General features: G+C 29.5%; 2 protein-coding genes and 1 pseudogene across 2 annotated transcripts; 2 read left to right on the forward strand and 1 right to left on the reverse strand.

Moving 5' to 3' along the window:
* Positions 1 to 2,171: 2,171 nt before the first annotated feature.
* On the forward strand, positions 2,172 to 6,853 carry LOC107621206 (putative pectinesterase 29; annotated as a pseudogene).
* Positions 6,854 to 12,005: 5,152 nt separating this feature from the next.
* On the forward strand, positions 12,006 to 13,158 carry LOC148582058 (serine/threonine-protein phosphatase 7 long form homolog). The gene is made up of 4 exons (XM_088495187.1): positions 12,006 to 12,353; positions 12,472 to 12,650; positions 12,745 to 12,826; positions 12,913 to 13,158. Exons 1-4 carry the CDS (start codon positions 12,006 to 12,008, stop codon positions 13,156 to 13,158), a joined length of 855 nt encoding a protein of 284 aa, XP_088351313.1.
* A 694-nt stretch (positions 13,159 to 13,852) lies between these two features.
* LOC148582059 (uncharacterized) lies at positions 13,853 to 14,913 on the reverse strand. Its single transcript, XM_088495188.1, has 2 exons — positions 14,709 to 14,913; positions 13,853 to 14,628 (listed from the first exon to the last, which is right to left on the reverse strand). Exons 1-2 carry the CDS (start codon positions 14,911 to 14,913, stop codon positions 13,853 to 13,855), a joined length of 981 nt encoding a protein of 326 aa, XP_088351314.1.
* Positions 14,914 to 16,418: the final 1,505 nt, after the last annotated feature.

The raw sequence follows: 16,418 nt of genomic DNA on the forward strand, positions 1-16,418 counted from the left end.
TTTGATTCATAACTGATTATATCAAATTAAATAATATTATTGTAAAAAAAATAACACCATAACTAGTGGAGACTCGCCAAAAAATGATGTATAATATCTAGAATATATTATATGATGTATAATATCTAGAATCTATTATATATGTAGGGATAGAATGTAGGATCTAAATCCTCAATTGTATCTAAAATGGAAAGAAGAGGAGATGAGTCATACAGCCAAATAAGAATAGGATATCATAATCTAACTTTTAGATATTTCTTTCTATTAACTTAAAAAATAATTCATATTTTGAGCATAGTTTTTATAATTCAATGGATGGAAGATAGAATAGAAAGAAAGGAACATGGAGACACGATAGGAGAGTACAATTACATCATAATAATGCACAATTATGTTATATATACTTGTAGTTTATTTTGTTTTGGTTGCTCTAGATTTTATTAAAGTTTAATTTGGTAAAATTTTTACTTTTCGAAAACAATTTATCAAAAACCCGTTAGTTATAATAACTATATTATGTATATATTAAAAATTAACTATTAAATTAGTTATTCATATATATGTTAAAATACGAAATATTTATTAAAAATGAGTTAAATAATATATATATATATATATATATATATATATATATATATATATATATATATATATAGTAGATAATTTACTAGCTGATTAAGTAATTATTAATATACACGATAGCATTTTTGTTTAATTTTAAGGAAAACTTCAAGTAATAATTGAAAGAAAATTGAATTGATTCGGATCTATTATTGTAAAATAAAAAAGTTGAGTAAAATTTGTATATCCAGAAATTTGAAAATTATTAGACAACATTAAGTCATTAACAGATGTTATAAAAAAAGAAGTGAAAGTAGTTAATACTTATTGAAAAAGTATAGGGGGCAATATTTTTGTTGAAATTTGGCCGACACTTAATCATCAAAAGAAAAATGATTAATCTTATATCATTAGATGTCATCTCACACTATAAAAAATATTAATAATGACTAATTGATAACTAAACATCACAAATTCTGCTGACCCCTAGCACTCATATTTATTTTATAAAAAGCAACCGCTGCAAATGGTTATAACTAAATTTATTATGAAGAGTTAAATAATTTATTATATTTAATTATTAAATTATTTAATAATTTACAATATTATTTTTACATAAAATTATTTTAAAAATGTGTGTGGTTCAAATATTATTATATTACTAAGATTTTATTCTTATAAAAATCAAATATATTAAAAAAAAAAGTAAAAATTAAAATGATGGTTTTTTAATTTTTTAGAATCAAACTTATTTAAGAATAATTTTTTTAATTTTGAATCAAATATAAAAATATAATATTTCTATCTTAAAATTTTTAAAAATTATTTATAATTTTCCTAACCACGCTAACAGAATATCTCCCTTGATATAAAATAATGTCACTACTAGCTTGTAAGCGGTGCAAGCAACATATATATTTCCAAATATTGTTTTGACTATAGAATAGAATATCTTAGTTTCACACGTTCGGTTACATATACATTATCAATGAGGAGAATAATGTAGGGTTCTTGCATTGTATCATTTATATATCTTTATTTCATGCCCATATTTTCACGCACCGATAATTAATTAATTGAATATTTGTCATATTGCAATGACTTCAAAACTTGCATTGCATTTTAGATTTGTTATATTATATCATCATCATATGAATTTACACATTCATGCAAAAATTAGGAATTTGACCATTACTTGTGATAACACGGAAATATAGAGAAATTAATAATGAGGAAATGGACAAGGTTTTTTTGAGTGATCATTTTGAAACTCTTCATTTCAAGATAAGAATGAATTAAATCAAACTATAATAATCTAATAATAATAATCCTCCATGAAGCAAATTAAAGAAATTGATTGCCTATATATAGAGAGAGAATTGTGATCCACTTTATTTTCATCATCATCAATATTTACGTTTTTATTAATCAAGAATTATACTGTATACCAAAATCAACCACGAAAGTTAGTCATCAATATAAAATATATGTTAGAATATAAATATACATTAAAAATAAATTAAACTACACATGTATTTATACACAAATACATTAATGGCTGATTTTAGTATACAAATAGTATTTTTGATTAATCAATGATAGTTGCAAAAATGGGTTGCAAGGCTTTTCTAATTCTAGCTATGTTAATGGCCACCATCTTTGTGGCATCTACCGATGAAGTAGCACCAGGAGACTTAGATGAGAAATTTGAACAAAATGATGGTTTAAAAATTATTATTATTATTATTATTATTATTATTATTATTACTATTATTATTATTATTTGGTGCTCTTGAGAGAGCTTGAGATGAAGAGCGTGGCCTTTAACTTGATGCTTGTGACAAGGGGTCAAAGTGGTGTTCGTAATAATAATAATATTATTATTATTATAGATTGAATGTTTAGGATTTATAATTTAAGATTTATGGTTAAGGATTGATGCATTTTAGATTTGGAGTTAGAGTTTAGGGTATGTTTTTGAAAATTTAAGATTTTAGGTAAAGTTTAGGGATTAGAGTTTGTAATTTAGTTTGATTTTATTAAAATATTTTTATTTTTATTTTAATAATTTTATTAAAAACATAAAAATAATGAAAAATATAATTTTATTATTTTATTATTTTTACGTTATTTTACAAATTTGAAAATAAAAATATTTAAAAAAAAATTTTTTTGGTGAAAATTTTACCACGTAGGTTAGGATTTATTAAAGTTGATGTTAGTTTGTAATTTTTTAAATTAACAAATAAGCTTCAAATTTAAAATTTGAAATTATTAATATATTGTGAAATTACAAAATTTGAAATAAAAAATGTAGTAGAACTAATTTTAAAATTTGAAATTAAAAAATTTAAAATTTAAAATTTTTTAAATTTGAAATTATTTCTAACGTAGAAAAGTTAAGTTTAAATAAATAATTTTATTAATAATAATTTTTTAATTAAATAATTTAACTGTAAAAGAAACACACAATAATTTAACATTATAAACATCATATTCTCAAAACACACTATACCCACATTCAAAACATGGTTTTTTTTTTTGGTTTCCCACGGTATCCCCCAACCCGGCACGTCAAGGACTAATCCGTCGCGATACTGAGCTCCATTTAAGGGTTTGTCGCTGGCCAATGGGTTGCTGCATGCACAAAGTGGGATTCGAACCATGGTTTAATTGCAAAATTAAATGTATTGTCCGTTTAAAAATGAAAAAAAAAATACCTTCCATAGCTTAAACCCAGCCCATTTCTTTCCAAAAATTGATTTGTTTTAGACAAAAAAATCCAAATAACTAATCATCATATTATATGCAAAACTAACGCTAATTAATTAAGCATAACTTGGCCCACATTTCATGTCAATTCTAGAATACTACAGCACTTGTCGGACCAAGTAGGGACCAATGTAAACACGTATTTTCTTCTTCTGCTTCCACCACATTTCAGTAGGTGAGGAAAAAAATTTGTTTCTGCACAGTAGCATTACCCTAAATAAATATGTCATAAAAAAAAGTTTGTAAACTTGTGTAATTTAATAATTAAAATTGTGACCCGTTTGACCATATTTGTTGGTAAGATAAAATATAATGATAATATAATTTTTGGATTGAAAATTAAATGTTAATTTTTCTTACGAAACTAAACACCATTTCTTAAAAATTAATTGTCAATAACAATAAAAAATTTTATCAAAGTAAGAGTTTGTAAAGTAATAAATAAATTTGTCTCTATATGAAAGCATCAAATTCTAGCAAGTTAAAAAATACGATTATAATTAGCTACTAAAATTAATTATTAGTATAAAATATATATTAAAATATAAATATATATTAATAATTAATTTTAATAATTAATTTTAATATACAAATAATATTTTTGTAAAAAATATTCATAAAAGACAAGCAAATTTAGTAATCGCATTTTTATAATAAGATTTAAATAATAATTAAATATAAGTTTGTGTCCTCTGTGTATTTTTGTACCAATGACAACAACTAACCAAAAACATAGTTTAAGAGGTACAGTAATACTAATTCATGTATGTGCACGTTGAACTAAAAAATATTGTAAGTTTTTTTTTTCTGTTTATATTATACTATAATTATATTCTAATGTATTTATTTAAATTTTATTTATTATTTTATTATAAAACATATTTTTTGTTAAATTACGGTCGAACTAGTTGAATTAATAAACTAATAAATTAATAGTTAAAGCGGTTTGATGATTGATTCGGTTTTTAGAAACTTGCTAAAAACAAAAAAAAAATTGACTAAAGTAACAAATACTTCTTTTTTTAAGTTAAAAAATTATGGTTAACATATAAGGTTATTATTATTTTTCGAAATTATTAAGTCTATATTTGAGTTTGTTTTGTTTTCAAAATTTGTTAAAAGATTTAATTTAATTCTGATTTGTTTGATAGTATTTTTTAAATTTTAAATTTAAATCAAATATGATCTAATCTAATGAAATTAAATTTGATTTTTAAATTTGATTTTAAATTTGATTTTAAATTAGTTATTATATCTTTATAATTTTAATAAAAATGTTTCTAATATGAAAAACATGTTAAATTGAAAAATCAAAGGTTCCCTCCAAAATCCACCCAGAGAAAGTTGTGTCCATAAATATTAAATACACGATCATCACTTCATTCCTTAATTCCACTGTCAAATATATTGTTGTCACCTCTTCCTCTTGCGTGTAGTGTTATTTTTTCTGCTTCTTATATCTATATACAAAAAACTTCAATTTGATCCCAACTATTAACACAGGTGTTGAATTCACTGAAGATGTTGCTATTTCTTGTTCGTTGGTGGATTTATGTGTTTGTGCTGTTAAATTCAGGAGCTGTTAATAGTCAAAATTACCGAACTGTTAGAGACAAAATCCTTCCATTCAACAAAGTTGTTGTCGATTCTTTGGGACATGGCAACTTCTCTACAATTCAATCTGCCATTGATTCTGTCCCTTCCAACAATAAGTATTGGATTTTAATCAATGTCACTGCTGGTATTTACAGGTAATAAATTCAATATTCTTTTGCTCTACAAAAAAATAGTAACTTTTTTTTGTCAAGAATAGATGTTGTAGCTTGCCTTGCATCCTGGAAAAACTGTCCAACAGAATAGTCTGATAAATAATAATTAGTTTTACCTATAGAAAAAATATGAGATGAACTAATATGCAGTACCTTCAGATGAACTAACAGGAGCTGTTAATGTTAAAGCAGTTAAAATTCTTGAGATGGGTTGAATTTTTTGCAAGCAATGTATTCCATGCCTTGTCTAAGACACACCCATCATAATATTTACACATGACCACCACATCCAAACTATTCATATTTGTATTATTAGTCATTGAACTTCACATTTTGGTTACCAATTATTATAGTTGGGTGGAAAAAGAAAAGTTCATGTCGCCCATTCTGTTTTATGTGAAAATAACTTACGTGTAATTTTCATATAATATTTTTATGTAAATAGAGATGTTTTCAGATCAAATATTATTTACTATTATTTTGAGTTGTGGCATGTAACTCTTTTATTTAATTTGACTTGAGAAATTTAGTGTTACAGGGAGAAAGTGACGATTCCAATTGATAAACCATACATAATATTGAAGGGAAGTGGAAAGATGAGAACGTGGGTTGAATGGGATGACCATAATACAACAGCTCAGAGCCCCACGTTCCAATCCGATGCTGATAATAGCTGCAATGATAAGTGGGAACAAGTCTTATTTTTATAGAGTTGGATTTTTCGGATTGCAAGATACTTTGTGGGATAATTATGGAAAACATTACTATAAATTTTGTACTATTGAAGGTGCTGTTGATTTTATTTTCGGTGCTGGCCAGTCATTATTTGAGGTAATTAAATTTCATTCAAATATAAAATGTGCATGCTATCGTATTTATTATTATTATTGTTAAAATAACATTTTTTTAGTAGTAAGAACATCTTTAATACTTACTTTTATTTTAAGTCTTATAAATGCTACATAAATATTTATAGAATTATATATCATAAAAATTGATTTGAGATTTAATGTGAAATTTATATAAAAAATATATATATGAATCTAATTTTAATAATACTTTTTAAATAATGTTAAAATTATTTAGCCATGGTAACATAAAAATAGATTGAATGAGAATTGATGATTAATTAAATGTATTATTATGTTGGTAATGGCAGAGGTGTAGCATAAATGTGATTGGAAGGGCATTAGGAAAATGGTTTGTAGGATATATAACAGCACAAGCAAGAGAAAATCCAAAAGATTCAAATGGATTTGTGTTCAAGAATTGCAATGTCTCTGGAAATGGTTCTACCTTTTTGGGAAGACCTTGGAGACCTTATGCTAAAGTTCTTTTCTACAATACAAGTATGGCCAACATTATTCAACCCGCTGGTTGGGACCTATGGGATTCCTCTCAACATGAGTAAGACTCTATCACTATGCTAATCATTTTATTAACAATATTATTAATTCATGTTAAATACAAAGCAAAAATATCAATGTGACTTAGTTCATAATATTTTAAAAATTATAGTTATGTATTAAATATTATGTAAATACATGATTTTGATTTGACCATCATATAAAATATTATTTTTTTGTAGGAATAACATTATGTTTGCAGAGTATGGCAATTTTGGACCAGGTTCTAATACCTCCAAACGAGTAAATTGGACTACAACGTTGGATTTAAAGACGGTTGATATGATGACAAATATAAGTTTCATAGACTCTGAAGGATGGGTTCATCAATACCAACAGTTTTAGAAAAAACAACATTATCAATAGTTGTAACATTATCAATAGTTGTAACAGTCTAATAACTATGTTTTGGGTACGCTTACGAAACGTTTCCTAATATAAGCACCTTATAACCTTAATGAATTTTTCCTTTTCATAAACGTTAATTGATATGTGGATCAGATGATACGCGGGTAGGACAACTTTAATCTTAAAAAAACTGTAATCTATATTAAGAGCTAAGTGGTAGTTTTTATGCAAAAAACTATGAAAGAATACTCAATGTTATTATAAAGCATGTTTCTATACCAAGTGTAGAAAATTTTCCCATGTGAAGCAATATGTTCCAAATTTTTCAGCTTCCTTTTTTTATGTACTTGAAACACTTCCAAAATTCACAATAGTTACACCATTATTATAATTAATTCACCAACTGAATAAGAAAAAATACTTGATAATCTTATTAGGAATCATTAATGTTTAATATAAAAATATGTTTAACCTACTTTTGAGATTTAAACATTTTTCAAGATAAGACAAAATCTGCACAAATATATTAAATCAAAATTGATAATATTCTCAGTTTCTATTCCAAATAAATTATTGTGCTAGCTAGAGAAAAAAAAACCTTACAGATGAAATCTTATTTTTTTGTACAAATGCTATTAAAACTTCAGTATAATTTGTAACCCAAACACCGTTATTTGTCAAAATTGTTGTAGTTTAATATTTTTTAATTAAAAATTGAGCCAAAGTTGTTATTATTTAACATTATTTTTAAACTATCATTTATTTTTTTAAATAAAATTTAAGATAATCTAAAACGTTAAATAAATTAAATACTTAATTACTATGTATTATCATTAATATTAATTAATAATATTATGATGTTGAACAATGAATACATACTTGTGAATAAATAATTTATTTATATTACATTAATTTCTTTAGCACAGTATATTATTTTTTTTTTCTTAAAAAAGGTTAAGGTTGTCTAAATTTTTCAAATGATAATAAATATAACTCTTTATATTGTTAATGATCCAGACCACAAATGATACCCTAGTGGGCATGATCTTCCTGGGAATAAGTTTATACATGGAAGCAAAGAGTTATGAATCAAGAAAAACACAAACAACAGCGATAGTGATGCTTAATGCAAAAAAAATTAGAGCTTACAAATCAGTGGAGGAGATGCTTCAAACTAATTCAGACACTTCATGGGGGAATCGATTTCATTCCCTTCAACTTCCAATACCCAAATTAAGCGATGCCAATACATCCAATCCACTTGACTTTGTTTTGGAGGCCCACAAAATCATTATTGGGCTCAGAAATTCTTTGGTCCATCCTTCTAGCGGTTTGATTTTGGGAATGCTGGACAAAATTAAAGGCACAGAGGTTTATTGTAGCTCAACATTTCTTGTCCCAAAAAAAAAGAAGTTTTTATTTTGAGTAAATCTCAAATCTGTAAAGCAATTTGGGTTAATCGAGTAATTAATTTATTTGTCTACTTAATTAAGTGTCGAAGTTCAGTTCGAATTCCACTTTATAAATATAGCAACTTATTAACCAATGATAGATCCTTAAATAGATTAGTCATAAACCTGCCAGATTGAGAGATACAATGGCAAAAAGAATAAAAAACTCCTTAAATCAGTTTAGTAGTGCTTCTAAAGTTTTTTTTTTTACCTTTAATTATTCGTTTTTACTATTATTAACTTTTTACTTTTTTAATCCCTTCTCCTTAAATTTGGTGTAAAGTTTATATTTTCGAGAAATAAAAGAATATTAAAAAAAAAGTCTGTCATAAGAAAAAATATTTTATAATAATATTTTTATTGACTAAATGTATATATTTTAAAATATTTATTTATACATGCCAAAAATTTGAAAGATAAAGACTATATAAAAGCAAAAAAAATAAGAAACTAAAGCTAAAGCATATTTTATGGTTTAAGTGATTCGTGGAAGGTATGAAAAATATTAAATATTAAAGTAATGTTTGGAGTACATTTTATTTATTTATTTAAGCAATTTACCTTTCAAATTACATGTATGATTTTTAATAATAAAATTTTATATATAGCTCAGGAATTAAAAAACAGAATTCAAAGGACAAATTGTCCAAAATATTGTATTACGTATCAGATTATATTTATATATAGTTCAGTAATAAAAAACGACATTAAAGGGCAAACTGCAAAAAAAAAATATAGTATCAAATGATGTATAGCTTAAAAATGAAAAATAGAATCAAAGAGTAAATGGTCAAAAATACAGTATCAGACAGTAATATAGTATTAGATAGTATCGAATAAGATAAAGATTACGTTAGAATGTAAACTATATATTCTTATCTAACATAAGGCTAAATTCATACAAATCAGAGAAATTAGATTGTCTGTCTTGTTTGTTATATATATTTCTTACTCTTTCTTATATATTGCCTATAAATACAGAAGTAGTTAGGTCACTTTCCCTTTTTTTTTTTTTTATTGTACTCCATCTACAAGTTTTCTGTTGTGGGTTTATCTGTGAGTTAGAAAAAATAATAAATTCCATAATTTTTCTTGTTGTAATTCTGTTTATGCCTATTTTCATTCTCATTTCCTGTGAAGTTTTGCTAGATGAATCTGTTAACTATTGGCCCGTTAAGTTTTTACTAATATATCAAATTTTTAGTTTTCTTGAATTATTAAATTATGAAATTTTTTTATAAAATTTTATTTTATTTTTCAAACAAAATTTCCTTTTAATTTCTAATAGTTCAGATCATTAATTAAAAATTACACCGATGTGCATAATAAACATGTTAATAAACTATATAAACATGATTTCAGTATATTATTTATGATTTATTTTTTTGGTTTTTAGGTGATGAATTGCACCTATATCAGTTGATAATTAATTGTATCTAACAAAAAATTTTAGATTTTTATTTTGAAAAATTTTTAAAAAATAAGAAGAGCTCACTTTCTTCCTCTCTTAACCTTTACGTTTGCTCTCTTAACTTTTATTTATATAATTTACGGTTCAAATTATATGTATGATTTTTAATAAAAAAAAGCTTTAAATATAACTCAAAAATAAAAGATAAAATTAAAAGATAAACCGTCAAAAATATAGTATCAAATTATATGCATCTCAAAAATAAAAGATGAAATTAAAGATAAACGACCGAAAATATAGTATCAGATAAGATTATAAGAATGAATTAGAATGTAAATTATATATTCATATCTAAGATAAAATTAAATTAAATTCATACAAATTAAAAAAATTGGATGGTCTGTCTAACTGTCTTAGTTATTATATATATATATATATATATATATATATATATATATATTCCTTGCTCTTCCTGGTATATTGCCTATAAATAGAGAAGAGTATACCACACTCTTTTCATTTTAATAAATATATTTATTTACAAGTTTTCTGTTCTTAGTTTATCTGTGAATTAAGAAAATAAATTCTAGAGTTTTCTTTGTTCCAGTTCTATTTATGGTTATTTTTATTCGCATTTTTTTTTAAATTTCACTCTATCAAGACATGAAGGAGAAATTAGACGGTACAATAATATATATAATTCAATATATAAAATATGTTAACCATCCGCTAACATATTATTGTAAACACTTCTTTGATTTTTTACTAATATTATGGGAATCTTAGTTAATATCTAGTTTAATCAATTTTTTGTTAGTTTTCTTGAATTATTAAATTATGAAAACAAATTCTAGTTTTATTTTATTTTTCAAATAAAATTCTCTTTTAATTTATAATAGTTTAGATCATTAATTAAAAATTACACTGATATCTACAATAAACATGTTAATAAATTATATAAACATGACTTCCAGAAATTATTTTCTTTATGAAAATTACGGTGGTGTATTGGCCAAATATTGAAAATATAGGTATATTTTTCAGTGCTGGAATTCAGTTTAAACACGGTGGGAGGCATGTTGACAGTGTCTCAAAAGTGTGTCAGACAATGAAAACACTCATGTGGACGTGGTGAAGTGGATTGGAGAGACGTGTGGTAGAGCCCTACCTACACCAGGGGCGTGCCTTTGAATCTTGCCAGTCCAGCAGAGTCTTCGCTCCTTTCCAAGGCGCATGGAGCAACACGGAGGGGGCATGTTGAAGGTGGTCTGCATACAGGAGACAGCCCCCACTCCGATAATCAGCAATGTTCAAAGCTCCTCTATAAATTGAGCTCCTGAACTATTTCTCATGCATGAATGCTTCATATGTTCATTGTGAGAGGAGAAGTTGAGAGAGTGAAGATAAATATTTTTTGTGTTGTTAAATACTTCACAAGTTGATCGTGATAGAAGTAGTTGAGAGGTTGAAGAAGAGTGTTAGAGTTAGAGTTGTTTGAAAAAAAATTTATATAAAAAAAATTATTAATTTGTAGTGTTTAAAAATGGAACGTAATTATTCAATACCTGAAGAACATATCATCAATTATTTGGATCATCCAGTTTATGTAAGTTCATAAAATTTATTATTTTATGTATTTAAATTAATTTTTTTTATTATGTTGTTGTTAGTAATAATATATGAAAATATAATATTATTATTTTAGTGCCATTTTTTTAATACTATTTACGAATTATATTTTAGTTATCTAATATTATAATTATATATGTTTTGTTTTATATAAATGTAAATATTATTTAAATTTTTTTTCGAATATAAATATTATGAAAAGAAAATAATTTCTGGTTATATATGTTCGTCTATTTTTAATATAAATATTATTATTATATTAGTTTTTAATATATTTTCAAAAATAAATATTATTTGTATTAATTATATTTATGTATAATGTTTAAATAAGTAAATTTTTTTAAAAGTCTCTCTTTCAGTTGCTAAATTTTTATTGGACAGGCGATAAAAAAATGAAACTAAAAATAATAATTTTGAAAGGCACTCACTAATTTTTTAAAAGACGCACCCAGTGCTCTTAATGGATGAATAGAAATAACAATATTTTATATTTATATAAATTATAATTATAAATATTTTTTAATATTTTTTATTTATTTAAACTAATATTTAGTGAATAAATATATTTTTGTTGAACCAGCCAAACAGGAATTTGATGGTTCGTAAACTGGATCCGCCGATGACGTGGAATCCGATGGTTGAAAATTATTTACGCTCAATGGGATTCTATCACGTTTCTAGAATTGGGTTGATAAGAGGATTTTACCCCTTATTAGCTGCTTTGGTAGAAAGGTGGAGGCCAGAAACTCATTCGTTTGTATTGCCGGTGGGTGAGGTTACTGTGACACTGGAAGATGTCGCTCATATATTTGGCTTACCCATTGATGGAGAGCCTGTGAGTGGATGGACAGATAGTAGTAGCGACTTCGTACAGAGTCAGAGCATCGCGATATTCGGTCACCAACCGGCTCTCAGTAGTTCTTCGAAATCTTATATTAAGTTGGGTTGTGTTCGGACTATCAGAGACGCAGAGCCATTGGATACCAAGGAGTCTATTAAAAGATATGTCAGATGCCAGATATTTTGTTTGTTGGGTTCAACCCTATTCACGGATAAGTCGACCGCATATGCCATGCGAAGTATCTACCATTTCTTCACGATTTCGAGCGGATCCATACTTATAGTTGGGGTCAGCATGTCTCGCACATCTTTACAGAGTACTATGTCGTGCATCACGGTATGATACTAAGGAGATGGATGTCCCTCTTAATTTGTTGTTTGTTTGGGCATGGGAGCGACTGCCGTGTATTACGCCTGTACCCAGACAGTCCCTTCCACCAGCTGAGATGCCAGTTGCCATGAGGTAACAATTCCTATTTTAGTCATACATTATATTGAGAATGCATATTTGATTGACGTAATATGTTTTTTAATTTTTTCGATGAATCGTGTTTCAGGTGGAGTCATTCGTATCGGAGCAAAGCTTGGTTATCGAAGACCATAGAGGTATTTAGGAAGGAGATAGACAACATGGACGAGGTAAATATTTAAGGGTCATGTGATTATCGTATCTAAACACTAAAATTATCGTATCCAAACATTAATATTCTAATATTATCTGGCAGTTTGTGTGGCGGCCGTACGAAGGGTTGATCATACCCGATGAGTTACATGGACATCTTGAGGTATGTCACATCGTTGCTCCGTTATTGTCATTCGAGTGTGTCGAATGGCACCCTGCGAATCGAGTGATGTGCCAGTTTGGCTATGCACAGCCCCCGGCAGTAGCAAGAAAAATTCCACTAAGAGAGCATTGCATCACTCTTCGCGGAGTGCAGCTTTATGACTGGACAGTTTTACATGGGAGATAGATAGAGGAATGGAACAACCGCCGTAACACTCGGTTATGGGATCTACACCCCCTTCCGACTTGGGACTTTAGACCGTCGATAGAGCACCGGGATTGGTACGTGAGTTTGTACGTACATCTACTGAGATTGTCAGAGCACGTTCCTCAGCATCCACAGCCACATCCAGGACAAATATAGAGTAATTAAATCCAGCACGCTTGCATTCGTGAGTCTCGGCATTCTTCCACGTAAAAAGTTCGTTTAACCGATAATACGTTGCTCGGACGAGCGCCAACACAGGAAGGTTTCGGGCACTCTTCAAAACTAAATTAATGCACTCCACAAGGTTCGTCGTCATATGGCCCCATCGATGACCCTCATCAAATGCCAATACCCAGTGTCTAAGTCCAATGGCATCGCACCACCGGGCATATGCCTCGCCTCGCTCTTCCAACCTCTTGTAATTGATGTTGTACTCCTCCACTGTCCTTGAATACCATATGTTGACAACAAGTTTTTGCAAGTGCGGAACTTTGAATGCCCTTAAGAAGTTGCTACCGATGTGCCTTATACAAAACATCCACCATGCTCTCGGAGGTTGCCAATCACCACTGGAACGATTTACTGCTGCCCGGATTGACTCATGTCGATCTGAGATCATACCGACACTGTCTTTTCTAACAACATGCCTTCGTAGATTTCTTAGAAAGAAGTGTCACGCATCAGCTGTCTCGCCCTCCACCAGGGCAAAGACGATAGGCACAATGTTCTGGTTCCCATCTTGTGCAACAGCAACTAGAAGTGTACATTTGTATTTTTTGTACAGATGTGTGCCGTCAACTTGAACTAGAGGCTTGCAATGCTTGAACGCTCTAATGCATGGATTGAAACTCCAAAATACGCGGTGAAGTATTTTGACACCATCCGCCTCCTCAGTCCCATTGTACAGTGGTCGTGTTTCTATTTGGACTATTGAGGCAGGCATCTTCTGAGTCATGACCGAGAGCCACCATGGCAAAGCTTGATAAGAATCCTCCCAACCACCGAAAACTTTGGCTATGGACTTCTGCTTTGCCAACCAAGCCTTTCGGTAACTGATGGTGTAGTTAAACCTTGACTGGACTTCTGCAATTATAGATTTGACCTTGATAGACGGGTCACTCTCAACCAATGGCATTATAGCCTCCGCAACTGTGTCCGAGTCTAACTTGGAATGATCCTGTAAAATCGTTCCCATGGTGCATGTGTGCCTGCCGTTGTATCTCCGTATCTCCCAACAACCTTTTTTTGGTATCAAACTGGCTCGGATAAGCCAGTCACACCCACGCCCATACGTCTTGCATTTTGCATAGAACATCAATGGTTCGGACTCGTAAACATTGTAGTCGACTCCTCTAGAGATAGTGTAACTTCTGATTGCTGCAACGACAGACTTTCTAGAACTATACTCCATTCCTATCCTGAACTCTCCGTCCTCAGGATCAGCAACACCTATAAAAAGCAGAAATCATCATTCATTGATCCATCCGAAATATAAATTTACAAAAACATATTATTCACTCATCACGTACCTATATTTGCATATTCCAAAAATTCCGGTGCATTCATCGCGTCAAGATCCAAATTACGCATAAAAGGTGGGACGTTCATCGGTTGACTGACTGCGGGGTGAACCACCACATTCTCCACTTCTGCTTCGACTCCCACATCACCATCCTCGTCTTCATCGCCAGCTTCATAAGTGGCTTCGAAGTCCTCTTCGCTGTCACTGTTCATTCCTTTGTACACTGCATCTCTATCATCCTCTATATCTAAATCATTTTGAATTTCATCTGCCTCTACGTCTTCAAACTCAACATACAGCTCAATCTGTGGCTGTCGCAATTGAGTTTGCCGGTGAATCTGGAACATATTTTGCATACTCTCCTCATCAGTGATCGGCATGATATCAAACAGTATTAGACCACCAAAGACTATAACCGGATTTCGGTACAATATACTGCTCACTTTCCTCAATATACTGTTCTCCATACTTTGACAGAGACCGTTTTAAAGCTCCATAAACGACATGGTGCATGGAACCACAAACGAAAACGAATTCTGACACACAAACCTCACTCCCTCATGAGTATTTCGTATAATCTCACTATTGCGATATACTATCATGCATGTTTGCGGCACCCTCCATTACACTAGCAATACACTCAAAGAACACTCTTCCTCACAATGAAAATAGTTCCGGACTTTGCCTTATATAGATGAAGTACTCAGCACGCCCACCCCCATGTTGCGATCACCAACCAACCAGCCTTCGACACGTGTAGCACGCCCCCATGCTGGCTCAGCACGTCCCCCATGCGTTGTAGTCTCATACAATCAGACTTTGCCACGTGGCATTCACGCCCACCCATGTGCTGACTCAACACGCCCCCCATATGTTGTAGTAACACGTACCCCCACGTGTTGAAAGTATCTTCTGACATCACCAATCTACAAATACACATACTGCACCCATTTTAAACTCAAACACCAATTTTAATCCCATAATCAAATTATTTTGCCCATGAGCCTTCGACACGTGTAACACGCCCCCATGCTGGCTCAGCACGTCCCCCATGCGTTGTAGTCTCATACAATCAGACTTTGCCACGTGGCATTTACACCCACCCATGTGCTGACTCAGCACGCCCCCCATATGTTGTAGTAACACGTACCCCACGTGTTGAAAGTATCTTCTGACATCACCAATCTACAAATACACATACTGCACCCATTTTAAACTCAAACACCAATTTTAATCCCATAATCAAATTATTTTGTCCATGACTTCAGTATATTATTTATGATTCATTTATTTGTTTTTTAGGCGATGAGTCGCACCTGGGACAGTTGCTAATGAATATTCGTTGTCGTTATAGTTACTGTGGTTGAATATCTCATTTCAGCCATAGGTATTGGGTTAAATGAGGCCTTCATCATCATTATACTCAATATCATGATGATGATCATCAACAACTCTTTTGTCCTGATCTTGATGTCAATGAACCTTATAACTAATTAATAACATTAAGGTTTATATATGCTACAAGTGTTGCTGGGTTATGTTATTTATTAATAATTATGTACGTAATAGGAACAATAAAACTCAGCTTCAAGCCTTCAACGCATGCAGAATAATATAATAATATATGAATAAGTATAGGGAACTAATGGCCTAAACGTACAATATGTATAATGGAGGTTTAGGAAGTATTAGAGATATGACCATTAGTATTACATTG

Source organism: Arachis ipaensis, chromosome B10 (genome assembly GCF_059453495.1).
Source record: "Arachis ipaensis isolate K30076 ecotype BB chromosome B10, ASM5945349v1, whole genome shotgun sequence".
NCBI lineage: Eukaryota > Viridiplantae > Streptophyta > Magnoliopsida > Fabales > Fabaceae > Arachis > Arachis ipaensis.